Source organism: Microchirus variegatus, assembly GCF_963457635.1.
Source record: "Microchirus variegatus genome assembly, chromosome: 1".
NCBI classification, from domain to species: domain Eukaryota; kingdom Metazoa; phylum Chordata; class Actinopteri; order Pleuronectiformes; family Soleidae; genus Microchirus; species Microchirus variegatus.
Window position 1 is genome coordinate 822,317 of NC_139802.1, and position 27,565 is coordinate 849,881.

The 27,565-nt window shown below is 39.2% G+C and overlaps 2 protein-coding genes across 2 annotated transcripts; both read right to left on the bottom strand.

Annotated features, from left to right (window-relative positions):
• Positions 1–182: 182 nt before the first annotated feature.
• rbp5 (retinol binding protein 1a, cellular) lies at positions 183–5,770 on the bottom strand. The gene is made up of 4 exons (XM_083897590.1): positions 5,613–5,770; positions 4,133–4,317; positions 2,409–2,510; positions 183–298 (listed from the first exon to the last, which is right to left on the bottom strand). Exons 1-4 carry the CDS (start codon positions 5,686–5,688, stop codon positions 245–247), a joined length of 417 nt encoding a protein of 138 aa, XP_083753716.1. The 5' UTR covers positions 5,689–5,770; the 3' UTR covers positions 183–244.
• A 4,093-nt stretch (positions 5,771–9,863) lies between these two features.
• ptpn6 (protein tyrosine phosphatase non-receptor type 6) lies at positions 9,864–27,520 on the bottom strand. Its single transcript, XM_083901066.1, has 15 exons — positions 27,383–27,520; positions 25,192–25,314; positions 23,634–23,828; positions 21,270–21,453; positions 19,714–19,830; positions 19,486–19,608; positions 18,396–18,492; positions 18,223–18,302; positions 17,950–18,096; positions 16,322–16,453; positions 15,958–16,112; positions 14,211–14,278; positions 13,978–14,129; positions 12,220–12,284; positions 9,864–10,088 (listed from the first exon to the last, which is right to left on the bottom strand). The coding sequence occupies exons 1-15, from the start codon at positions 27,388–27,390 to the stop codon at positions 9,995–9,997; spliced, it is 1,740 nt and encodes a 579-aa protein (XP_083757192.1). The 5' UTR covers positions 27,391–27,520; the 3' UTR covers positions 9,864–9,994.
• Between the last annotated feature and the right edge of the window lie 45 nt (positions 27,521–27,565).

The following is a 27,565-nucleotide window of genomic DNA, read 5'->3' on the forward strand; positions in this document are numbered from 1 at the left end:
GAACCAATTGACAGAAGGCAGATTTGTTTATAACTTTGTAATTCAGATAAAAAAGTCAGTGTTGGGAATGTTTACATGAGTCCTTCAGGCTCTCGTCTGCTCTCGGTGTCATCACACAGAAAGGATAAACATGTACATAACGTTATTTTTCACAGTTATGGAAATGATTAAAAAAATATGGTCGGATATAGATACACTTTAAAAACAAGACCTCCACCACTACTACTACCACCATGTTTTGACTTTATTCAGCCTTCTTGAAAACTTGCTTGGCAGTCACTCCTTGAACGCTCATCTCCTGCAGAGAGACAAACACCACAGAGCAGAGACACATTAGCACACAGTGGGTGGGAGGAGGTGTTACAGAGGTGATCGACGATGGCACATCAAAGTAAAGCCACATGAGTGATGCATTTCAAAAGGATCACATTAAAAAAACACACCCTCCCTCCCCCTTCTCACCTTCTCCCCATCATTTGACCTTGTAATCTGTTTTCCCAGCCTTTACCTCTCACTTATCTCGTCTCACCACTCACTCCTCTGTCTTCTGTCGTCTGGCTACTTTCTTAAAAAACCCTTAAATCCACCATTTCAAAGCCGTGAGAGCTCCCCAGCACTTTCTTTTCAGATTCTCTCATAAATTGGACGCAGCATCAACGGTCCATTGTTTTTTTTGTCAAACAGACGCATGAGAAATCCTGTGACAGCTAATCTATAATCCTAAAGCCTTTTAGAGCCAAAAGGAAGCAGCCCGGGCCTCTCCATTGACTTATTGGAGCATTTTATTAAAAGGTGCATTCAGGGGCCTTGTACCTCCTTTGTCTTTGCCCTCGTTTTCCAAGTCTCTTTTTCATTCAGGCAAATCCTTTCTCTTTCAACAAAGACAGTATAGTGCAACAGTAAAGGCCACATTATACTTCTCCGACTGCGTATGCGTTATCCGTCTGCGTCACCACGGAGACGCCTCGAGCATTTATACTTCTGCGTCGTGGTGACGGACACTCGCTGCAATTTCCCGCCCGATCAGTAGGGGTCGCTGCGCAAGGTTGTTGTGCTTCTGGCTACAGTGAGCAATGGCGTCCGAGAGAGAAAGAGAGAGAAAGACTGTTGTTGTTGAAAAAGTGGCCGTTTCTCACTTTTCTGTGTCACGGAACGCAGTTTTTAGATAATTTGAGGCGAGAAATTGGCCATTTAGAGTCTAAACATGTGCTGTGTGTGTTAAGATATGACGTATTTATAGTTCGGCAGCGGCGTTATCGGCGGGGATCAGCTCCGCCTCTGTCAGGACGCCCGGAGCGCACTGAGAGCCGGCACAGAGCAGCTTAGCTCGGCCTGTCCTGAGGACCAATCGCAGCTCTTGCCGTCTCTGTAGTCCCTTGACGGAGTGACGGACACTTAAAAAATATTCCGTGCACCCGGAGACGACGCAGAGGCTCTTCGACAGGTTCTGCGTCGACGCAGAGGACTCTGCGTAGCTACGCAGAGCACTTTACGCAGGAGTATAAATTGGGCTTAAGGCAACAAAGTAACTTCCAAACCATGTCTTGTTCTCACGCATGATCTCCCTCATTTAGCATATCAAATCAAATTCTTTTCATGGGCCAATTCCAATTCCTATCTTAACCCTCAATCTCAACCCTTAATCTTTACTGGTCCTCAAAACCAAGTGTTGAGGGTTATTTTGTCACTTAGAAATGGGACACCCCTTAAATGCAGACACGTCTTCAGACTGTAGGGGGCAGAACAACGCGAAAGCTGCGTCCAGTCTGTCAACTCCAAAAAAGAAGAAGAAGAAGAAGAACACATTTACGTCAGGATTATTTATTCTGATCCGTTTGTCAGTCAAGTTATTAGGTTGTCAGTTAGTTATAAGATGATACTCATACAAATATTCAGCTGACAGTTACCACACACCACGACTTATTGAAAAGTAAACCATAGCAAACCATGGCTATTGACAAAAGATGGTAATATAAAAATAAATGTTACGCAACAATGACGTCAGTAATCCATAATATGGGCCTAAACTAAGATAATACAATGGTTTTCATCATTTTTATATCTCTATTAACAAAGAAAATACTACATTTGTAGCGTACTCGTTTCGCTGCTTTCGGCGCCATCTTTGTTATGTCAAAACACGCAATGCATTCTGGGTAGCCCTTGCTCCCAAGGGTGGTCTTGGAAAATCTCAATATTGAGGGCGGTACAGCCCTTAAACTTGTCCCTCAACTTAATTTTTCTGAGAATCAGGACAGAACTTGCACTAGAGGAAGCATTTTTGAGATTGAGGGTTAAGCAAGGAATTGGAATTCACCCTTAGCATCAAATTCAGCATCTTATCCCTTTCCTTTCCTGTCCTTTCCCCCCCGCTCACTTCCCTATCTTACATCTTGTTCCATCCTTACCAGATACAGTTTGTCTTCCTCCAGCCAGTGAATCCAGCCTCGGCCTTCTTTCTCCCCTCGCTGCACACAAACCAGTTTGTCTCCATCCCAGCTTACTGTGGTCTGCATGAGAACAGAGGAGGGGACGAAAAGGAAAGTAGGCAATAATACGTTAAGGATGCAAGTGTTTGGAAAACAGTGAGGAAAAGCAGAAGGGATGTTGTGAGCAATTAGTATGTAAAGAAGCGCACACATTCAATCACAAAGTGCCTTTGTGTGATGTACAAAAGGACTGACGAGCATCAGCTCCTTCTCCATTTAGCCGCTTCCTTTTTGCTATTTTTTCCCCCCTAAATTTAGACGAACTGCAGGTTCTGATTCGAGCACTTTCTAAATCAATTTGAAGAACCTTTATCTTCTTTAAATGTCTTGCTTTCAGTTTCACACACACACACACACACACACACACACACACACACACACACACACCGCTCACTATAGAAGGCAAAAGGTTGGGATTTAACAGCAGATGGTGGTTACAACACAACATCCCAGCAGGAGGTTGAATTTGCTCACACAGTCTAAATAAAACAACAAAAACAACAACAACAAATTGTGTAACAGGGAAGTGACACCACATATTCACTGTGACATCCAGGCCATAAACTTTCTCCCCCAAAAAATATTTACGAATAATAAGAATAAAAATAACACAGGGTATATGCAGGTATCCTGAAGTTGATTTCAATAGCACAACCATACAAACAGGGCCGGCCCAAGCCTCCATGGGGCCCTAAGCAAAATGTGATTTTGGTGCCCTCTGTTACTGCCAATAATAATGATTATTGATCATTCACACACCTACTATACTAAAGCTATTCTATTATTCTAATCTGTCACGAATACGCTTGTAAAACTAAATGTGAGAACTTGACACCAGATTTTACTTACAGAAAAATCTTTCAATCAATATTTGGCAAAATCAGCAACTCCCCCTACTGGCGACACAGAGAATCATAATACATAAAACCAAACGGTTTATAAATAAAATATTAAGATATTAAGGTCTGATAATGTAAAAATGTGCACAATCTTTGGGGGGGATTCAAAATACACTCCTGTAATACAAAGATTTGACTTTAAATGTAAAAAACACAGCATTAAATAAAATAAACAAACAAATACTTCAACAATAATGCAAATCAACAGAGGCACCTGGAACAAGGTCATAAAAATGGTTTATAAATAAAATATAAAGTTAAATAATCACCTCTGACAACTATGTAAAGACTGTGAAAAAGCTTTGGTAAAAATGAGGAGAAAAATTCTAAATAAACTACAGCAATCCAAACTTTTATTTTTATTTTTTGAGTTAATTGCTCTTCGGGGCCCTCTAGTGGTCACAGGACCCAAAGGCCAGGTTTATTAAAATAAACAACAAAGTTATTTAAGTTTAACAAACGCGGGGAGGAAAATAAATACAATCATGCATACTTATTTGCAGTCAAACTCTATTGACAAAATGTAATAGATAGATACTTTATTGATCCCCAAGGGGAAATTCAAATACTCTATGTAATACCTCATGAAACCATTATTAACACCTTTTAATACCTTTAAGGGCCTTGATTTTCCCAAATTGATTCCCAAACTTTTAAGACCCCGTGGACACGCTGTAATAGAACATATCAAGACACATCAAAATCACTTTTTTTTGCTCATTTTTTGGCTCATGCCACACGAACCTGACATTTGCGTCCATCAACAGGCCCAAGGTCTTCAGTAAACTCTTCACCGATAGTGAACCCCATGTTGAAACACTTAAAAGGCGTGACGGTGTTGATCTGCATGACACCTGTGGCCACGTCGTGGACGATCTCTTTGGTCGGCTTCAAGAGACAAACTATCTTTCTCAGAGCAAAGTTAATGTCTAAAAGGAGAGAGAGAGAGAGAATGTGACACAGGCCTATGTGACTGTGCTGTTGTCATCATTTCATCACAGGGATGGTTTTGTTTATGAATACACTCAGGACATTTCAGGCAAAAACACGTGATCAGGGCTCAGGGGTCTCAAACTCAAATGACCTTGGGGCCACTGAACATTTATCCAGGCCAGAAGGGAACTGGTCACATAAAAAAACCTATTCAGTCGGAGGGTGGGAGCGATAATATGAGCTTAAAATTACATCAGGTAATTCCAGTCATGATTGTCTACATAAAAGTGTCCGTGTTCATATGGAGCAACATATAGTTCACAATAATAATGTGTTTATTTATGATGCATGGACTGCTATGCCAGCACTTTTACAGTATGCAGCAAGCAAAAGAATGTGTGTGCGCGTGTGTGTGTGTGCGTTCTTGTACTTGCGGCATACTGAGGACCAGTGAGGGTTTTTAACCAACAAAGTGAGGTCATTTTTACGGAGTGAGGACATTTTGGCCGGCCCTCACTTTGTTTATCATTAAAATCTCTTCCTTAGGTTGTAAACATGCTATACTCTGTTTTTTAACAGAGGTCCTCAATTTGGTACAAAAACCCGTTTTCCAGCCCTTTTTGCTCTGGGGCTCCACCTGCAGACATGTTATGGTACTGCACCCAGTAGTTCTTTATAGATGTCATTCATGAAGTAGATATTTGTAACTGTGTTGATTTATAAAGTGGAAATGTTGGTCCTCACTTTGTCAGCACTTTGTCAGTACCTGGTCCTCAGTATGTAGCAAGTACAAGAATGTGTGTGTGTGTGTGTGTGTGTGTTTGGGGTCATGCAAAGGACACAGAGGTTTTATTACTCTGGTGTGATGATGCAGATGAAAACGTCTTCACACCTTGAATCAGTGATTTAACATTATATCGAAACAATGGAAGACATGGAATCTAATACTGTGTGTGTGTGTGTGTGTGTGTGTGTGTGTGTGTGTGTGTGTGTGTGTGTGTGTGTGTGTGTGTGTGTGTGTGTGTGTGTGTGTGTGTGTGTGTGCCTTGTTTTAGGGTTAGACTTGGGTTCAGGGTAGAATTAGGCATTTAGTTGTGATTCTTAAAGTTAGAGTAAGTGGCTATAGAATGTATTATGTATGTGTGTGTGTGTGTGTGTGTGTGTGTGTGGGGGGGGGGGGGGGGTGCGTGCGTGTGCGTGTGTGTGATAGCGCTAACACTGTGTTTGTGTCTTATTACAGTGTGTGTTCCAACCCTGCAGCACAATTTGAAAAGAAAAAGATGGTTCTTACCCAAACACGCGAGGTATGAGTCCATGTTACTCTGCTCCAACATATGATATTTTCCGGAGTAATTTGGTTTAGACATGTTTTCTTTGTTCCTTTTCGCTGTTTTTAAAAATGCAGACTTCTTCTTCTTCTTCTTCTTCTTCTTCTTCTTCTTCTTTTTCTTCTTGTTTTTCCTCGAGCCGACTCCCACAGATGAAAGAGTTGCCGCCTCGCTTGATATCACTTTCGTAACTTTAACTTTAACACTTTCTGGACTGACTCACACACTGAAGCGTCTTCGTCTGATGCTGCAGCTAAAGAACAGTCGCTTTATGACATTAAATCCTGTGTGAACCGTAAACTGCTCTCGCTGAGTCTCACTCACACACACATGTAGAGGGAGGTTCTCTCATCTTTATTCACGCTGCTCTATAACAACAGGGAATCTGGAGCAGGGGCGGGGCTTCTGCGGTGGTGGGCGGAGCTTGTGCTATGGTAGGCGGAGCTGTGGCTCTGCATGATGGTTACACTGTTAACTGTCAGCAGCCCTGGAGATCAACACCCTGGCGTGACACATTTTTACTTTTAGTTAGTTTTTACAAATAAACGTACAACAATAATCACCGTTCAAACTAGAAAATAGAAAAAAATAGAAACCATTATTGTAAAATTATGATTTTTTAAATTTCAAAGGGGCATTATGTAATAAATCTAAAGCAACTGGCCATAAAATCCTCCTAATATGTCACAGAGACTCAGGAATAATGTTCATATAACAAACTGAACTCACCAACAACAACAGTACAGACAAAATATTTGAATTAAAGCTCACATAGAGTGGTCCTGTTGCACATATATGTTAGTTATGGAGGTCTACTTACAAACATTAACTTTTTGTGGTAAAAAACCTCTTAGTTGCTGTAAACGAGCCGATAGAAATCCTCTTTTCTGACGCTGTTCCTGAGCTGCAATATTTCAGACTCAACTCTCACCCCCAGAAGACAGAGTCTTGTGATTGGCCAATACTATCCAGCACACCAGCTCTCAGAAGCACAGCTCCCCCCTCTGGAACGGTGGATGCACTGCTCCTCATTATCAAAACATTGTTTTAACAGTGTTTAAAAATAGCTTCTTCACGACTCCCCGCCTCAGTCCCTTTGACGACCTTTGACCCAGAGTCAGACCCAGAGTCTGAAGACACTGTCGCTCGTGAAACACCTCCACAACAGACGTTATTCTTCTTCTGTGGTTCAATGTACGCAACCGGATGTGCCCGGACTAGTGCCCGGAGCAGGAGGATCTGCTGTTCAGGAGAAATGCTGTTTACGTAACCGGACCAGGTTTTTTCAGAGATCTCTCTGAGTCCGAGATTACAATAAAACACAGTGTTCTCAGCAGTGGCTGAACTGTCTGTTTAGAACCTTCAGGGCTTCATAAACAAGGTAATGACGCAGATACACACCAAAAAACAGCGTTAATTGGAAATTCAAACTTTAAAAAAAATATTTTGCAGACTGCAAATCATGTTTATGTTTTGAAATCATGTTTTGGCATGTGGCGCCACCTACCGCCGTCTACCAATCATTGCAGTCAGTAGAGTCTCAGCTGCAGAGAAACCACGGGTTATATCTGAACTACAATGACGGAGAAAACGAAACCTAAAAGACCTTGGTATTTTGAATTTGAGTGTAGTAACTGTTTTTGGCCACATTCTTACATATGTCGCCTGGTTGGTCTCCGGGGCCGTAGCTGGTTGCTACTCGACAACGGAGACGGCAAGAGCTGCGATTGGTCCTCAGGACAGGCCGAGCTAAGCTCCGCTGGGTGCGGAACCGATCACCGCCGATAACATCACTGCCAAACTATAAATACGTCATATCTTAACACACACAGCACATGTTAAGACTCTAAATGGCAAATTTCTCGCCTCAAATGATCTTAAAACTGCGTTCCAACAACAACAGTCTTTCTCTCGGACGCCATTGCTCACTGTCGACAAAAGCACAACAACCTTGCATAGCGACCCCTACTGATTTGTGCGGGAAATTACGCAGTCGGAGAAGTATAATGTGGCCTTTACCTAAAAAAAAAAACAATAAAACAGACAATAAATACTTTTAGTAATAAAATACTGTAAAAAAAAAAAAATAGAAAAACAATAAAAACTATTTAAAAAAAATTGTTTTACGATGAATTTTACAAATGGACAGTGACGGAGCCTCTATGTCATGCACACTGTAAAAAAAAAAACTGTCAGCTGTGGTTACCAGAATACACATCAAACCGTAAACATTTGCAGAGTACATTTTAAATATGTATATTTGACATTGGATTCAGGCTAAACTGAACACGTTTGTTCAGTGAAATGTACGTCCGGCAGTTTATTTAACATTGCACAAGGGCTTATTTGACTGGAAAATAAGGTTTATTACACAGCAAGAGCTTGATTCTAACTGAATTTATATGTTCATTCCACACTAAGAAGTAATTGCAGCAGTTTCAAATTACGGCTGTAACAAACCACTCCATGTGTGAGCAAATGTGATCCTGTTCAGCAAATACAGTCACATAAGTCTGTTCCTTTTTCTAACCCAATTCTAAGATTTAGTGAGTAGATGAGGCTGAACATTACCAGGAAAGCATCAGTGAACCTGGAGAGGTTCAGCACCACATCACCTTCTATAGGACAACAGAGACCTTCACTGGGGTGAAGTGAACTGCTCTTACTGTCACTGACAGTTGTAAGGACGCCCACCGAAGCATCGCCAACATCTGGTTCATCCGCATCGTCCTGAAAGGATGGAAGAGATCACACATGATAATATCCACTGAAACAAACATTTAGTTATTTGCTCATTTCAGAGCCCAAATTGTCAAACCACTAGTACAAAACGTGAATTAGCACTGTAACTTAAAAACTATCAATACCTTTTTACATATTTCCTTCATTTAAAAATGATTTTATATCTATGTTATGTTTGTAAAAGAAATATATCATATGCATTGATGTAGATTGAGTTACTTTATGTATTTTGTGTGGCAACATACAGTATATGTCTATTCAGTATAGATTTGAGGGCTGTTATTTCAGCATTATGGTTTTGTTACAGTTTTATTTTCTCAAAACAATAGAAATACATAATTTCTACATACAAATATGTGTTTCCCAACACACTCTCACATTAAAAACTACAGCTATATTTGATTTAGTTGTTCAAATAAACAACTGCATTGTATTTTCACCCACTTTCTTGATTTTACAATATTTTGGTATAAACACCAGGAGCAGGTCTTCTCTTTGAAGGCCTCCATGTTGGACTGTTACACTTTTAATGGACAAACTAAATATGGTTTGTCAGTGATTTATTGATAATTGAAGGCTACCATGGGTTCTCCTACATCAGGGGTGTCAAACTCAAATGACCAGTGGGACAATTAACGCCGAGTTTGATCGAGAGGGGGGGGGGGGGGTTCTCTAAAGAAGGAAAAAAAACAACTGTTCAATATAAGTGTTTTGTCATGGAATGATGTACATGTCACAATAAAAACAGAATAAGTGTATTAATATCAAAAACAGACGGAAACAAATGTCAAACTAAGTAAATAATAGCATGGACAACAGTAAATAAAACATGAAACAAGCTTATATATAATCTAACGTTGATTTGCATGATTTGTGATAATCACAACCAAATTATTTAAATGATAAAAAACATATTGCTTGTAAATATGTTTAGTATTATATTCGTTCTATACTCTATTTCTCCGGTTTCCTCCTTCCTGACATTAAAGGTGCCATATGTAAGAATGTGGCCAAAAACAGTTACTACATTCAAATTCAAAATTCTGAGGTCTTTTAAGTTTCGTTTTCTGACGTAACTGGCAACCCGTGGTTGCTCGGCAGCTGAGACTTTACTGACTGCAATGATTGGTAGGTGGCAGTAGGTGGCGCCACATGCCAAAACATGATTTCAAAACATAAACATGATTTGCAGTCTGCAAAATATTTTTTTTAATGTAAATATTTTGTCTGTACTGTTGTTGTTGGTGAGTTCAGTTTGTTATATGAACATTATTCCTGAGTCTCTGTGACATATTAGGAGGATTTTATCATTTATTACATAATGCACCTTTATTTTTTTTTCTCCATTTCCTGCTAAAATGTTTATGTTTGTTTAACCCTTTTCAATCCTCGCTAAGTGGCAGATCCATTAAAGAAGGAGGAGACACAATGAGACACACTTTCAGTCTTTATTTCTAACGTTCAGATGAGACTTCATTGAGTTATCTCTGGTTTTAACCCTGCAATGTTTTATTTTATTGCATTAGTTCGTCACTGAGAGACAATTCACATACTTGCATAAATATAATAACATGACACATTTTGGGAACAAAAAATAACTCTACTATTTTTTTCGCAATGAGCCGCTTTTCTTGTCTGACTTTGGCTTCTTGGTGTCCTTTCCCTTTGACAGATTTTCATAAACTTCATCTGTTTTCCTGTAAAAAAACAAACAAAAACAAAACAGAAACAGCCATTCAACACAGTGTTTTATATGAGCCAGATAACAGCGAGTGCACACAGATCAGAGCGTTAATAAACAGTCCTGCTGCATGTGGACAACTGAAGCAGAACAAACACACAGATCTTTCTTTTCAAAGTTGGCAGCTGTTCAGAGCTTCATGTGGGTCAAAGTGCAGTGTTTGCAGCTGAAGTATTCAGCGTGTGAGACATTTTTATCTCTGCTAATTGGATAATTAGAACAATTGCCACTTTATACTTGATTAACTCACAAGCCAAAAGGTCAAACAACATTATTCAGACAATACAACACAGAGGAGAGGGTTGTGTTCAATTGTCTGTGTACACTGTAAAAAAGAAAATCACATCACTTTGTTTCTGGTTGTGATCCATTTAAGCATCACTGTCATCATGAAATGTAAAATCAGTTCTGTGGCTTTGGAGGAGCTTCTCGTGCTTTTAAAGATAACACTGACGACAGAGCTAGGGTTACAGTATGTTGAGACAATAGAATCCCATCTACTTGGAGATGTCCCATACTTACTAGACAATAACATCAGGAAATCTCAGCCTCTGCTGCTTTGATTTGCCTTAAAGCCACACTGTGTATCTGTGAGTTTTGATGACTGAGTTCATATGAAGCCTCTTTTGTGTGCAAAAATTCATTGTTTTGTTTCATGCTCTTCTGTTTGGAGTGTCTGGCTCACCTTCTCGCTTTAAAGCTCACATAGAGTGGTCCTGTTGCACATATATGTTAGTTATGGAGGTCTACTTACATACATTAACTTGTTTTTATGGTCAAAAACCTCCTAGTTGCTGTAAACGAGCCGATAGAAATCTCTCTTTTCTGACGCTGTTTCCCAGTCGCGAGATTTGAGACCCTCTCGTTGTCTGAATAAACACTAGAACCTCATCTGCTGACACGGAGAAAGACGACGAGGACGACATTTGACCGGCTGAGGATACCGTAGCGCTCAGGGAAGGGAGGGGGTGAGCAGAGGAGCAGTTCGTTGTTGTAAATTTCAGCCTCTCCTCTAGATGTCACTATAAACTACTTACTTCACCTTTAATCTCATTATGGCACATAAATAATTTCTTCATGCATGGCCCTAATACTCCGTCTTAGCCCTGAGATAAAACAAATAGAAGTCCAAACGTTTTTGAATGCAGTGAGTTCTTTCAGTGCACTTCTTTTAGATTAGATTAGATTCTTTATTGTCACTGTACACACGGACATGGTGTTTTAAACAAGTCAAACTTTGGCCTGTGTCCAAACTGAAATAAACTTGTGTCATCATCCAGAATCAGTTGGTCAAATTCTCGAACAATTCTCCATTTTTTCACACATTGAGCATCAAAGCTGCTGTGAAGTCAACGGGGTGCTGATGATCCGTTGTCTTTGTTTTTATGTTTGTTTCTTAGTTGAACGCATTCGTTCATTTGTGAGACAAATGTGACACATATATTCATAATCATCTCAGCAGTTCCAATGTTGCGGTTGTTCAGTGACAACATGTTCACAGCACGACCACTGAGTGCTTTGGTTAAAGAAACACTTCAGAAACTAACTCCATCTCAACGAATCACACATTAGACGAGGACAAACAGGAGCTCGGGTCGCCTTCATGTCTCATGTTTCCTCACTGGTAATAAAAACAATGGCTGAAATTTGCCTCCATATCCATAAACACAACAAAACAGACGCATTTTGCTGATGCAAGACTCATTTTGTGGATTATGATGCCCACAGAGTGGGTGTGGTGGTGTCTAACAACCAGGGACTTGATGTTTGCACTACAGCGTCACGACCGTCTGTCTGGCTGTGGATGTGGAAATATTTCAATGGAAAGTGGAAAGTCAGTGAGATTCATGGAAGAACACAAATGTCTGTCCAAAGTTTCCTCATGCAGTTGATGAGCTGGTTTTTCTGTCAGGACTGCTGTTGAAACTTGAACTACAAAAACATTACACTATATATACGTTACTTTCCTTGACTGTAAACTCAAAACTAGGCCAGAAAGTAGGTCAGTGCTGTGAGGTTTTGGAGAGACAGTGTGAATTCATTATATAAGGGCCATCCAAGTCACATACACACACACACACACTCACTTTGAGACCTTCCTGCTCACTAGCGGGTGTTTGAGTTGCAGATTTCCATACTCAGTATCGACTTCCTGGGGAAAAGAGAAACAGAGAAGGTTCAGATATGACTGATACAGAAGAGCTGAAGCACACACATGCGCACACACCCACACCCACACACACCCACACACATTCTTGTACTTGCTGCATACTGAGGACTTGGTTGCTGACAAAGTGAGGGCCAGCATTTCCACTTTATAAATCAACACGATTACAAATATCTACTTCATGAATGACATCTACAAAAACTACTGGGTGCAGTACCATAAAAATGTCTGCAGGTGGAGCCCCAGAGCAAAAAGGGCTGGAAAACCTTTTCGATTTTTTTTTTTTTATTATTTTTGATCCAAATTTTGACAAAAACATCATACTATACTATGTCGTCAAAAAATTTTTTTTTTAATTTGACCCAACATTTTTGGTCTAAAATTTGACCCAAAAGTTTTGGTCTAAAATTTGACCCAAAAGTTTTGGGTCTAAAATTTGACCCAAAATTTTGGGTCTAAAATTTGACCCAAAATTTTGGGTCTAAAATTTGACCCAAAATTTTGGGTCTAAAATTTGACCCAAAATTTTGGGTCTAAAATTTGACAAAAACGTAATAATATATGTCGACCAACATTTGGTCCAAAATTTGAAAAAAAAAATTTCGTCCAAAATTTGACAAAAACGTCATACTATACTATGTCGTTCAAAATTAGAATTTTTTTTTTTTTTTGACAAATTGAGTATAGCATGTTATAGCAACCTGAGGAAGTGATTTCAATGAAAAGAAAGTGAGGACCGGCCAAAATGTCCTCACTCCTACTTCATGAATGACATCTACAAAAACTACTGGGTGCAGTACCATAAAAATGTCTGCAGGTGGAGCCCCAGAGCAAAAAGGGCTGGAAAACCTTTTCGATTTTTTTTTTTTATTATTTTTGATCCAAATTTTGACAAAAACATCATACTATACTATGTCGTCAAAAAATTTTTTTTTTAATTTGACCCAACATTTTTGGTCTAAAATTTGACCCAAAATTTTGGGTCTAAAATTTGACCCAAAATTTTGGGTCTAAAATTTGACCCAAAATTTTGGGTCTAAAATTTGACCCAAAATTTTGGGTCTAAAATTTGACAAAAACGTAATAATATAATATGTCGACCAACATTTGGTCCAAAATTTGAAAAAAAAATTTTCGTCCAAAATTTGACAAAAACGTCATACTATACTATGTCGTTCAAAATTAGAATTTTTTTTTTTTTTTGACAAATTGAGTATAGCATGTTATAGCAACCTGAGGAAGTGATTTCAATGAAAAGAAAGTGAGGACCGGCCAAAATGTCCTCACTCCGTAAAAATGACCTCACTTTGTTGGTTAAAAACACTCACTGGTCCTCAGTATGCTGCAAGTACAAGAACACACACACACACACAGATCACATGACTTGTCTGGTCTATGTGATGGAGTGTTTTTTTAGGCTCAGGGTCAACGTTCATCTTTCACAAGCTGCTCTCTGATAACATTTCCTCCTGCTGGTACTGAACCTCTCAGCTCTTATGTACAAATCAGCATCCACAAGTGCAAAGGCCTATTGACCTACTTTATATATATATATATATATATATATTATTTACTTTTCTTGAAACAAGTCCTTGTTATTTCATTTTAAAACACAAGAACAGATTAAATCCCACAGTGTTGGATGGTGAGACTTCCATGGAGTCTGTGTGTAGCTCACCATGGAGGCGCAGTTTGTGGCTTTGGTTGACTGTATGTACTCAGACACAGCCAGGTAGATGAACTTGTACTGGGCCTCTGTCTGCACCATACCAGAGCGCTGCTCCCTCACCATCTGGATGTATTTTGGGATGTCAATATCACAGTCCATACCTGCACGGAAATGGATGGAGTCAGTATGATGAACTAAACAAAACGTTGGTGATGATAAGATTGTTTTTTCTTTTTTTTTACCCTGAGTGTCAATGGTCTCCTGGATCATGTCAATCACCATAATTGTGCCTGTCCTTCCAATGCCAGCGCTGCACAAATTCACAGACAAAAGTCATTTTTTTAATATAAATTTGCATCCATCAAAACAAGATGCATTTAAAGGTTCAGTGAGTAAAATGTAGGAGAGTTTATTTGCAGAAATGGAATAAACCAATGATGAGTATATTTGTATATATTTGTATATATTTGTGTGCGATCGCATTTGGTAGAATAAGGCTGCCATTTTGTGCCACCAGTGTGTGTATTTCACGCTTTGAAGCAGAAGCAAATTAAAAAGAGCAGCTTTGCCCACGTTAAAGCTCACATACTCATAGAGTGGTCCCGTTGCACATATATGTTAGTTATGGAGGTCTACTTACATACATTAACTTGTTTTTATGGTCAAAATCCTCCTAGTTGCTGTAAACGAGACGATAGAATTCACTCCTTACTAACGCTGTCCTCAGCCGTGGTGTTTCAGACTGAAATCTCACACCCAGAAGACAGAGTGTGTTGTGATTGGCCAATACCCGGAAGTGACATATTCAGCACACCCGCTCTCAGAAGCACAGCTCCCCCCTCTGGAACGGTGGATGCACTGCTCCTCATTATCAAAACATTGTTTTAACAGTGTTTAAAAATAGCTTCTTCACGACTCCCCGCCTCAGTCCCTTTGACGACCTTTGACCCAGAGTCAGACCCAGAGTCAGAAGACACTGTCGCTCGTGAAACACCTCCACAACGGACGTTATTCTTCTTCTGTGGTTCAATGTACGCAACCGGATGTGCCCGGACTAGTGCCCGGAGCAGGAGGATCTGCTGTTCAGGAGAACCACTGTTTACGTAACCGGACAGGGTTTTTTCAGAGATCTCGCTGAGTCCGAGATTACAATAAAACACAACGTTCTCAGCAGTGACTGAACTGTTTGTTTAGAACCTTCAGGGCTTCATAAACAAGGTAATGACGCAGATACACACTAAAAAACAGCGTTAATTAGAACTTCCGGTCTAGGTCCACGTTACTGTAATGAAAAAAACAACAGCAGTAAAAAGGAGAAACATCAGAGAGAGTAGCAGCGGGAAGGAGTTGTGATAGAGTGTTTAAATTCTTTCTGGCATATGAAAGCCACCGTAGTTCCCTGAACACAATCTGCAGCCTAAAAATACTCGACCCAAAGGTCATGTAATCATGCAACCAACAGGTTTTAACACACAAAAAGCCTCAGTGTCCGACAAATCACACGGAAGAATTCCAAAAGGATCATTTGTAAGTTGTCTCAGTTGACTCTTTTGTTCGACTTTTAATCTTTATCCTGAAAATACGATCATTTTAATCTTTAACCTTTAACTTAACCCGAGATTATGAAAGTCTGGAAACCTTGGAGCTGTGACATTTTTTCACAGCATTACACAAATAAGGGCATCCCCCCCTTAGTTAGAGCGCATCGCACAATTAACGTGAGGATTTGGAAAAACGTCTGGTAAACATTGGGTCCAACAAATACATCATCAGCTTCATGGGAAAAGCAATAAATCATCAGATTTGACCAAGAAAAACTGCATAGCTGACGGACAGAGTGTGTGGAGGCAGATAACTCAAACAATGGCCTCTTTGTACAGCTGTCCATTTTAGTGCCCGACAGCAACAGCTTTGACAGAATAAATATCAGGTGCATTCTCCTCCATCGTTACACTGGCTCTATAATCCCTGCTCTTATCTTTTCTGTACCTGCAATGGATGATAATGGGTCCAGCATTAGAAACTTCAGCCTGTTTGACATTGACTTCAGTGAGGAAGCTGAGGACGCCACCTGGCTGCTGAGGGACCCCATGGTCAGGCCAGCTGAGGTACTGGTAGTGCCACACTTGACGAGACTGCTTTGGCTGTCAAAGACACACGAGGTGAAAGAAGAATAATCAATGAAATGTTGTGTTTGACATGAGCTACAGTACACACACACACACACACACACACACACACACACACACACACACACACACACACACACACACACACACACACACACACACACACACACACACACACACACACACACACACACACACACACAAGGTCGGTGTTTGGCTGTTACCATGTTCATGGGAGAGATTTCCAACACTCTGACTTTGAAATCAACAGCTTCTCTCTCCAACACGAAGTTCACCACGTAGTGCCCAAACTCCTTGGTGCCATGAAGGTCTGGCCAGTATGGCACACATTTATTCTGCACAAAAACACACAACGCATTTGTCCAGAGGCGATTCTAGAGTCTGTAGGGGCCCTAAGCAAAAATTCCCAGGGGGCCCTTCCTTCCAACCAGTGTTCATCACCATTATGTTATAAATAATCTGACACCAACGAACAATTTACGAGTTCAAAATATTATGGTTTTTTTTCCAAATGAATGAAATAACATGGAAAAACCTTGTAATTAAAAAGTATGTGAAAATATAAATGTAAAGAACAATAAAATACTGTAAATAGCTTTTAAAAAACTATATAAACTTAGTAAAAAAAATACATTACACTGTAAAGAACCCACATTATAAAACAATATAAATATATAGAACAATAAAATACTGTAAATAACTGAAAAAAACATATATAAACTGAGTAATAAAGATATGCATTACACTGTAAATAATCCTCTTCATTTTCCAACTTGCAGAACGATAACTTCACACAGGTTAAAGTGAGGTGGGGCCCCTTTAGGGAGGTTTACTACTGACATGTCATTGTTGTTTAAGGGGGACGGGGAGGCGGCTGCTCACTGCACATTTCAGTAAAAACAGCCGAGTGTTGGGGGGCCCCCTATCGGCTCGGGGCCCCAAGCTGTTGCCTGCCCTGCCTGTTCACAAGCTGCGCCTCTGCATTTGTCACTTGATCTGAATGCTTCCCTTACAGCACACGAGTGGCTTTTGTTCTTGTTTGTTTGTTTTAGTTATGTCATAGGTTGTTAGGTTGTTTGACTTGACTTCTCTTTTATATGATGTCAATTTGACTGATGAGATTTTTGTCCTCTCATTTGGCCAAGTCCAAACTTCACTTTTTGTAATAACACTAAGTAAATTGTGAATATATTTACATTAGTGTTGTGTGTTGTCAAGAATTTGCAAATCCTGACAAATCTATAATAGATTTTTCTTTTCAAAATAGTTTGTTTGAGGGAAAAACATTATATGCATAAATGAGTGAGAGCAGTGGAAGGAGAAGAAAGAGTCAAATGACCAAAAGTCTAATGCCAACTAGTGGTCAGAGGCTTAAAGGTGCCATATGTAAGAATGTGGCCAAAAACAGTTACTACATTCAAATTCAAAATACCGAGGTCTTTTAGGTTTCATTTTCTGACATAACTGGCAACCCGTGGTTGCTCGGCAGCTGAGACTCTACTGACTGCAATGATTGGTAGACGGCGGTAGGTGGCGCCACATGCCAAAAACATGATTTCAAAACATAAACATGATTTGCAGTCTGCAAAATATTTTTTTTAATGCAAATATTTAGTCTGTACTGTTGTTGTTGGTGAGTTCAGTTTGTTATATGAACATTATTCCTGAGTCTCTGTGACATATTAGGAGGATTTTATGATTTATTACATAATGCACCTTTAAATACAAGACAAAACTAAAGTCAGAAAAATGACTGTCAACAGCGTTTCCACATCAGTACAAGTTAAAGTTGCATCCTCATCATGTAAAAAACGCTTGTGTTGATACTGACCCGCCCCTTCTCCACTTCTCTCGTCGTCATGACGATCACATGCGTGTTCTCCTGCCAAACCATCTGCCAGAAATCATTGACAGTCGTTGCTAAACATCCCTGAGCGGCGATGTACATTTTCTGACCTCCGGACTCCCACAGGTTATTCTGCAAACAACGTCAACCAGCGAATCAACACACAGACACACACACGATTCGAGACTTAAAAGCAACAACATGAATGATAACGCAGCAGATATCAGCCACTGTTCCTCTTGTTGTGCGCATACTAACTTTGACATAGTTGGCGTTGATGTAATCGGAGCCTACGACACTAGGATCGGCGTCCTGCAGGATGACTCTGGTGTCATCGACTTGTAAACAGAGAGAAGAAGAAGAAGAGGTTTGGTCAGAATGTGGATGTTTTCATTCAGAGCGCGACGACAGCGAGAAGAGGAAAAACTCACAGGGAAGAATGTTCTTATATCTGTTTTTGCTCTTGTTTTCAAGTCGTTGTCCTTCCTCTCTGCTCTTTTTCACCTTTGCCTCCAACTTTTGCAGAGCCTAGCAGGAGAGATGACAGTTATTATTATTATTATTATTATTATTATTATTATTATTACAGTTTTATAAAGTCAGAAAAATGACTGTCAAGAGCGTTTCCACATCAGTACAAGTTAAAGTTGCATCCTCAGCATCCTTCACCTCTGCTTATCTGAGATTTCCTGCACATTTTCCTCAAATGTGCAGGAAAAACAAAACAAACTCATCTGTGTCTAAGATCTATGATCTTATGGTGCTGAGGTGAGACAGTTAGTAAATAGATGAATTAGTTGAGGAATAGGAAATAATATGGCGACATATACTTAAATAAATGTCATCATTTTAAGCAAGAAAAAAACATTATTCATATTCATTTTCATTATTTTCGTAATCGTTTAATCTGTCGATTATTTTCTCGATGAATCGATGAATCGTTTGGTCAGAAAATGTAAGAAAATGTTAAATAACGTTGATCAGTGTTGGAAATGATGATGTTCTTGAACGTCTTGTTTTGTTCACAAACCAAAGTGATTCAGTTTTAATTATTTCTTTGTGATGTGGAGCAAAGAAACCAAGAAAATATTCACTTTTAAGAAGCTAAAACAACCAGAAATTTTGTTTTAATCATGAAAAAAACTTCAAACCGATTATCGATCATCAAAATAGTTGGCAATTTATTTAGTAATCGATTAATCGTTTCAGCTCTAGTTGTGACCGTTTTCTTTTTAATCTTGTATATATTTAAGGATGAGCAATCTTTAATAGACAAGTAACTGATTGGTTAAAAAAATGAATGTTTTTCCTGTGTTTCAAGAGAACCTCACAAAAATGTTAACATATTCAAGACTTATTATATTCTACCACCACAAGATGGTAGTCTACCACCTCTGCTTTACAGCTGGACTCAGGTCAGGAAGTAAGTTTTGAGATAAACAAAAGAAATTTCGACAACCAATGTTTAAAAACAGAAACAGCGACGTAACATATAAATGATAAAATGAGGTGAAATCTTACGTCAAACTCCTCCCAGAATCCTGCCTTGCTGTTCTGTCCCTGTCCCTCCTGCTGTGTGGTCTGATTCAACTCTTCCACTCTGCTGTCGATGTCTCCTGCGTTCACTCTGGTGGAGTAATACGGCTGAGAGAGAGAGAGAGAGATGTGATAAATGAACATAAATGAATGTTGAACCTGTTGTTTATTCCTATATTGTTTGACCTGATCTACAGACGTTATCATTCGTACCTGTTTGAGATGCACCCAGTTACCGGAAATCTCCTCAATGCCCTTACGTTTGTAGAACTCCACTAGATCTGTGAGTGTGTCGAACATCTCTGAACCACCCACTGTGTATCTGTCATTCTGGACAACAAAAAAAATTAAATCTTGATGGTTGGTGATTTCTTTAAAATAATATAGTATAATATAATATATAGAGTGTGGATTAGATCTAAAATGTACACAAAATACAAATGCATAATAGAATAAGCAATAATATAATAAAACAGGAATATACAATTATAAGAGACATTATTAAGACTTGAAAGATATTTTAAATATTTAAAGGTGCATTATGTAATAAATGACAAAATCCTCCTAATATGTCACAGAGACTCAGGAATAATGTTCATATAACAAACTGAACTCACCAACAACAACAGTACAGACAAAATATTTGCATTAAAAAAAATATTTTGCAGACTGCAAATCATGTTTATGTTTTGAAATCATGTTTTGGCAACCACGGGTTGCCAGTAACGCTAGAAAACCAAACCTAAAAGAACTCTGTATTTTGAATTTGAATGTAGTAACCGTTTTTTGGCCACATTCTTACACATGGCACCTTTAATTAACGCAGTATTTCCGCTTACTCTGTAACTTTGCCGAGTAATAATCTCACATCAATCATCTGCCATCCCCAAAACAATGGCTCTCATTTAAACGAAGGAGAGAAAGGCGTTTTCTGTGAGATCAACCACGGCTAAAAATAACATGCAAAGGCCCCGATGGTGACAGAAGATCATAATCTATGAAAATGAGGTCGAGTTTGCCTGAGACGTGTTGCTGCGTCTGTCTGTCTGTCACTAGAAGCCAGTTACAGAGAGTGGACAAATATACAGAACTGTGCATTAGAGCTGTTGTTTTCGCAATACTGTTTCTCAATCTATTTACTGGAATGAAGTCAGAATCTACAGAACAGCTTCTGTAGGTTAAAGTGTTTAGTATTTATTGTGACCTAACCTTACACTTAAACAGCAGCACGCACAGGAGTGAAACCATAATTAATGTCATTGGTAAAACCTGAGTTTGTCCAACTGTGTCACGTTGAAAAGAGCTAGTTTTTTCAAAGCTTTACATACATTTTTGCACAGTTGTGTAGTTCTTGGTTTCACACCATTCACACTCAAAAAAAGTGAACTATTTTAAGAATCTGTGAACACATTTTGGAGAACTTCCAAACGGCAAACTAGTCTCCACATAAATAACCTATAACAATTTCAAAATGTGACAAAACCGGCACTCTGTTGTTGCACAACATGGGGAAATGAGACTTTAAAGCTATTTCAAAGTGCACAGCACAGCTTTGGGAATATTTCTGGTTTTTTTTGTTGTTTTTTTTATGTGCCGTGACACTAAACTGAGGTCTGACTGTGAGAGTGTTGGCCCTGCAGTGGACTGCCTTTCACCCTTTGTCAGCAGGGACTGGCACCAGCAACCCTGATGTGGAAGAGGGTCAATAATAACCAAAAAAAACTCTATATTTATACATTAGTTAACTTGCATGTGACACACACACCCACCTGGCACATGATCTTGATGTGAGAGACCCTCTTTCTACCTGCTTTGCCCTTCTCATCGGTCAGAGCAGAGAGGACAAAGTCTCCGGGTTTGGACAGTGACTCTCTGACCAGGAAGGTCCCCGGCTCGTCTCGCTCAGAGAGGAGCGTCTCTGCATTTGGGCCCGACAGGTGACCGTGGTACCACCTGGTTCAGAAAAAAAAAAAAAAAACACAGACACAGATCGTGGACACGTTTCATTTCTGAAAGTCATGAGCTCAAGGTTTGGCTGCTGCGACCTGCAAAAAGAGGCACGACGCAGACACAGTCACTCATCTACTGCTTTTTACATCGTCTGCTGCACATCTGTTGAACTGTGTGAAACCATCGTACAGAAAAAGCACAACAGCGAACCAACATGTTAAAAACAGCACATAGCGATGCTGTTATATTTATGTCCACCACTGTACTCTGTGTGTGTGTGTGTGTGTGTGTGTGTGTGTGTGTGTGTGTCGACATGTCTGCACAGTGCACACGGTGTTGTTTTGTGACTTAATTTAGGCAGAGTTTTCGATTTCTTCTTCTGAACTTCCTGTCTTGCGGTCGGAAAAATTTCTGATGACAGGTTTCTCTGGGCGAGGAGGACAAAGTATTTATAACACCACCACCAACACCACCCCTCCCCACCCCTCCCCACCCCCCCTCGCATTTTAGTAACTACTGGTAATCCCACTATCACCACCATCACCACACCTGCCTGCTCTGCTCTCTCTCTGCTCTTTTTGAACGTAGCACAGGACACTTCTTTGATTTGTTGACTGGTAAAAATCAAGGTTTATGTCCTTTACAAAATTAGAAATAAACGAGTCTCCACTTGACTTAATTACTTACTTACTTACAAGACAAACATATAGTGTCTGCAAAGTGAAGAAGGTGAAGAACAACCTGTATGACAGAATAATAACTGATGGGAGGCTGTAATGACAGTCATGTGATCTTTTTTTAAATTTTGATTCTCTTGTATTTGACCTGTGTGAGTGTAACATCTTCACTCTGTGTTAAATCTGATGTGTTGGGAAAGTGCAACATAAATAAAGTGTGACTGAAAACTGTCCAAACAGTGACCTGCTGAGGTGTGAGAGAGAGAGAGAGAGAGAGAGAGAGAGAGAGAGAGAGAGAGAGAGAGAGAGAGAGATGAGATGAGGAAGACAGAGTGAGCAAGAACATGTTGGTGTGTGTGTATGTGTGTGTGTGTGTGTGTGTGTGTGTGTGTGTGTGTGTGTGTGTGTGTGCGTGCAATAGAGGAAGACAAGTCTGGTCTGTCCATTGGTTTCAAAAAGTGTCAAAACCTTAAGTTTCCAACCGCAACTACAAAAGGGAAGTTAGACAACTGACACAGAGAAGGACGGCAGAGGGGTGGGGAGGACGGGCGAAGCCTCTCGCTTGGGTGAAGTACACAATAGCACAATCACACACTCAGACACACACACACAGGATAGAAAGTGTCCTCTTTAAACTGAGAGACATGAGCCCACTTTACTCTGCCTATAGTAGAGAAAATCGTCCTCCAACAGCAATTTGATGCGATTCTAACGTAGAAAGAGGCATAAACGGTGATAAACATCAGCTCATATGTGTGAAAATGCATTTGACAAATGAGCCAAACTGATGAAGAGGATTTTTTAAACATCAAAGGCAGTTTAGAAGGAAGAACCCAACATGCACAAAAATAAAATTTATAAAGACAGGCCACATTTTACAAAATAAAATCTGTATTCACAGACAAAATGTAAACAATCACTAACTACAATATCATGTGTGTTTATGTCTTTTTTTTTTGTTAACTGTGGGTTACTTTTGTGGTCACATTGTGTGCACATTGTACGCATTAAATGTAAATAAATGAAAGTCTGATTATGATAAATGGGTTATTAGGAAATATTCGAACAAATATTGTGCATTAATGAACATTTCCTAAGGTCATTAAAGCTGCATTTAACCACACGCTGTAGTGTGACACACACACACCATGGAAGCATTAGTGAGAGAGAAACACTACTGTCATTAAATCAAGGCGAGTGAAGGTATGAAGCCTCAACAGCCGTGACGTTCTTAGTGTCTCCACTGTGGGGGTTTGTTTTCACTGACTCACATTTTAAAGATGCTAATGACACCAAAATCATCTAAACCAAGAAGAAGAAGATGATGATGATGAAGAATCTTTTCCCCGAGAGGAAAATATTAAAACCAGGTGAAAAGTTAAAACCTACAAACTGCACTCATTATCTGGAGGAAGTAAACAACACATTGTGCACATCACATATGTTTAATACACTGAGAATGCCAGTGTGTGTGTGAGTGAGTGAGGACAGTGAACATGCACCCACCTCTCAGTGGTCGGGTCAGAGCAGTTGAGCGGGTATTTGAGCTCGATCAAGGTGCCGTCCCTGTCCTGGAGGATGCCGTTCTCTGCCGTGTAGAACTCCACCAACTCCGACAGGGTGGCAAACTTCTCCCCACCATACAGGTCGTAGTAGTCTCCTGTGTTTTGGATGCGGATGTGTGTCACCTGCTCACCCACCCTGAGGTGAAAGAGAGAGGCGTTAGGGCAAAACAACTCACCTGCAAAGAAAAAAACACAGTACTATCAATGGTTCCTTTGGCTGGAGACAAGTTCATTTCAAGGCTTTTTAATACTTATTATTCAGGATCAGAGACAACTTTACAACATAAAACATGACTTTTTCAGGTAGAATACAACAATCAGCCGACATGAAAACCGGCAACTCGCATTAACGCTGTGGCTCATCAGTGGGATATCAGTGTCCTGTCTAAACATGTAACAGTGTAATAATTATTGGAAAGCATGTTTTTTTCCTAAAGATTTTTGTAATTTCACTTTTACATATATGATCTACATGCATAATACACTTTGCATTCTTTCTTATCCTTTTTAACCAGACAAAATTATCAATTATTTTATTTCTAATTGTGTATTTTTAATGTTTTAATTCATTGCTTTCCAAATGGCGCTGTGGAAAAAGGCCCCACACACAAGCCCACATCTGACAGGGAATATAGCCGATACTGCAGGGTGGCACCTGGGGGTGGTGACACGGTATTGTGCAACAAATGGGAGATGAGATTATTAATGGGTATTTCGCACATTGGTTATGAGCACTTCCAAAATAAGTTGACATTAAAAGTTTCATCTGAAAACAAAAGAGGACACAGCTTTTGAAGTAAGTACGTCCCTGTGGAGTCAAAAAGAACTATATCAGTAATTATTATAAGTGTGGACTTGGATGTCTTGTTGTGGGTTATTCTGGACTCTGAGTTGTGCAAAGGAACCAACTCAAAAGTATGAAATACCGCCATGGTCTATTTATTTATTACAGACCTATAATCCCAAATTTATGATGAACTTTTACTTCGACTTAAACTGCAAACAACAACTTATTGGACTCAGGATTTCTGCGTGATGTAAACTCCAAGCTCATGAAAACAGATCAGCTTTCACCAAACAGCCATTCTCCTACGACGACGCGTGAAAGTCACCACTTTAACACACAGATAACTTAGAAATGTCAGCGTTTATCTGTTTGAACCACAGACTGTGATCGGTAAATACGTGACATACTGTCATACGTGAGTGTCACTTCACACACAAACATGAACCACTTTATCACATTTTATATGACTCGATTGTCATATTATTTCCTTTCAATTTATTCTTTAAAAACACGTGAATTCATTTAAGAACAAGCATCAACATTTAGAAATTCAAGGTGACGACATCAGATTATGCAAATAAATTCAAAATCAGTGAGGATAAGAAGACAGCTGTTTTTGCACTTCATATTTTTGAACAATCTGCAGTTTAATCCATGAAAGAATGCGAAATAAGATTAATCGTAATCCGTGGTGTTTTGCAGACATGGTTACCTGACAGACAGAGAGAAATCTCCCACGTTCTTCTTGCTGGGTCGAGCTAAAAAGCTGCCATGGATGCCTCGAGTTTTCAGTATAGTTTCGGCCTCCGAGCCAGTGATGTCTCTGTGAAACCACCTGCGTTCACACACACAGACATATATATATAAGTAAAAATACATAACTGCACCCAAAACACACCAAACACAAGCGTATATTAACATAAATGTAGTGAGATTTATGACATTTATGTTCACATTTACAACATTCAGCTGTTGTATATGTGTGTTTCCCCCCTGGGGGAGGAATAAAGTCATTCAATTCAGAATATTCAATATTCAAGTCTACTGTAGTGTTTCCATACAGCATCACTGTTGAAAAGGCAGATTTCACTCCCGTTCAAGCTTGTTAGAGCCTGAGCTTAACTAGCAGTTGGTTCACATTAAGCATCGATCAATAATTGATTATAAGTACACATTGAAAGAAAAAGGTATTACATTTAATTCAATTAAAAACTTTTTTAAAAGCAAGTTTACGCCAGGTATAATTCTGGACGTCTGGTCATGTGGTTTTGCCCCCATCTCTTTATATATATATATATATTTTTTTTTTTTAAACCAATTTGATGAATTGAAATTATATTCAATATAGAAACAAAATCATTCATTGCCCTCTTGAGTACATCCCCACGTGGTCATTAACCCTCACAATAAAGCTCGTGTAGAGCTGTGTTTTTCCGTGTGCCGTGGTGAAATGATCCAATTTCACCTAATTGGTCTAAAAACATTTTTTGAAAACAAATAATTAATTATCTGCAAATAATATGGATATAAATATTCAAGTCTCTTTGATAAGAATGACTAAATTGTTAATTTAGGCTACAGAGTATCATTTTTTAAACATTTTTGTTTGGTGGTGTGCCTCGTGATTTTTTCAATGAGAAAAAAGTTACCTTAAAAAAGGTTGAAAAACCCTGGTGTAGAGACATAACACACTCTGCTCTAAGCTCTTTAAGTCACTGAAACGACAACACACTGTCTTTAAGAAAGACTACGACACAATAACAGCAATCTTCACCATTAACTGTGACGTGAAGACGCTCCTTCTTGCAACACTGTGAAGCTCAGGTGATTTTCACACAAGCGAAATATTTTCGTCATTTTCATAGAGATCATACAGAATATTATTAACTGAACCAATAGAAGAATATAAACATTTTGCCCCAAGTGGAAACATACAGAAGTTTCAAAGTTACACATTATAGTTGTGGGACTAATGAATGATTATTTGTATCTTATTGTGCAAACCTGCAGCTTTCACATGAAGCTGTAATTAATGAATAAGACGATGGCAGTTTAACTGATATTAAATCATGCATGTTTTTGTTTGTTTTCCTGTGGTGGCAACATTACACAGATACATATAAAGCCTGACAATGACATGGAGTATAATGTTTGAAAGTGGTGTGTTCTGTATGTTTTAGAGCTGCAACTAACCATTATTTTCGTAATCGATTGATCTGTCGATTATTTTCTCTATTAATCGATGAATCGTTTGGTCCAGAAAATGAAAAAAACGTTGATCAGTGTTTGTCAAATCTGGAAATGATGATGTTCTTGAATGTCTTTTTTTATCCACAAACCAAAATGATTCAGTTTTAATGATTTCTTTGTTTATGAGGAGCAAAGAAACCAAGAAAATATTCACATTTAAGAAGCTAAAAACAATCAGAAATCTTGTTTTAATCATGAAAAAAACTTCAAACCGATTATCGATTATCAAAATAATTAATAATCGATTCATCGTTTCAGCTCTAGTATGTTTATTATGTACATAAACGTGTCACTGCTTTTTAATTGTGGGCTATTAGAGAAAGACTGGGAAAAACGATTATAGAAATAAAGAAGCGTCCATTCAAACTGAAGGTAACTGCGTAACAACGTCTTTCAAAGGGAAGTTTCTCAATCCACTGCTGAACTAACAGCATCGTTTGTGACACAACTTCTTGACAGAAACGGCACTCGACACATCGCACACATCACATGACACAAGAACAGAGCGCGACAAGTCCAACGCTGGACAAAGACAGACGAGGAGGAATGGAAACAGAGAAGTTGTCATCAAAAAAAAACAACAACACAACACAACACAACACAAGCAGAGTTAGAGAGTATTACAGTGAGTGTATGACGAAGGCCTGACTCACCGAACCATGTTGTCTCTTCTCTTCTTCTGGCACCAAAGAGAAGGAGAATGATTTGTGAAGTCACTTGTACATAAAGTCAAAGTAATGTTTATCTCTGATCTCGTAAAGACGCAGTCTGTTCCTCGTTACTTCCTCAGTCTACACACAGCAAAACATCATCAAGTGCTTTTACATTCTCAAGAA

What these genes read in the sequence shown, in the direction of transcription:
- rbp5 (XM_083897590.1), bottom strand. Translation starts at nt 5,688, where the DNA reads ATGTCTAAACCAAATTACTCCGGAAAATATCATATGTTGGAGCAGAGT. An exon ending in TTGATGGACGCAAATGTCAG is followed by an intron (nt 2,511 to 4,132) that starts GTTCGTGTGGCA and finishes GTTCTCATGCAG; the next exon opens with ACCACAGTAAGCTGGGATGG. An exon ending in AGGAAGACAAACTGTATCTG is followed by an intron (nt 299 to 2,408) that starts GTAAGGATGGAA and finishes GTCTCTCTGCAG; the next exon opens with GAGATGAGCGTTCAAGGAGT.
- ptpn6 (XM_083901066.1), bottom strand. An exon ending in GATTTCTCTCTGTCTGTCAG is followed by an intron (nt 23,829 to 25,191) that starts GTAACCATGTCT and finishes CTTTCACCTCAG; the next exon opens with GGTGGGTGAGCAGGTGACAC. An exon ending in ACTGGGTGCATCTCAAACAG is followed by an intron (nt 19,609 to 19,713) that starts GTACGAATGATA and finishes TCTCTCTCTCAG; the next exon opens with CCGTATTACTCCACCAGAGT.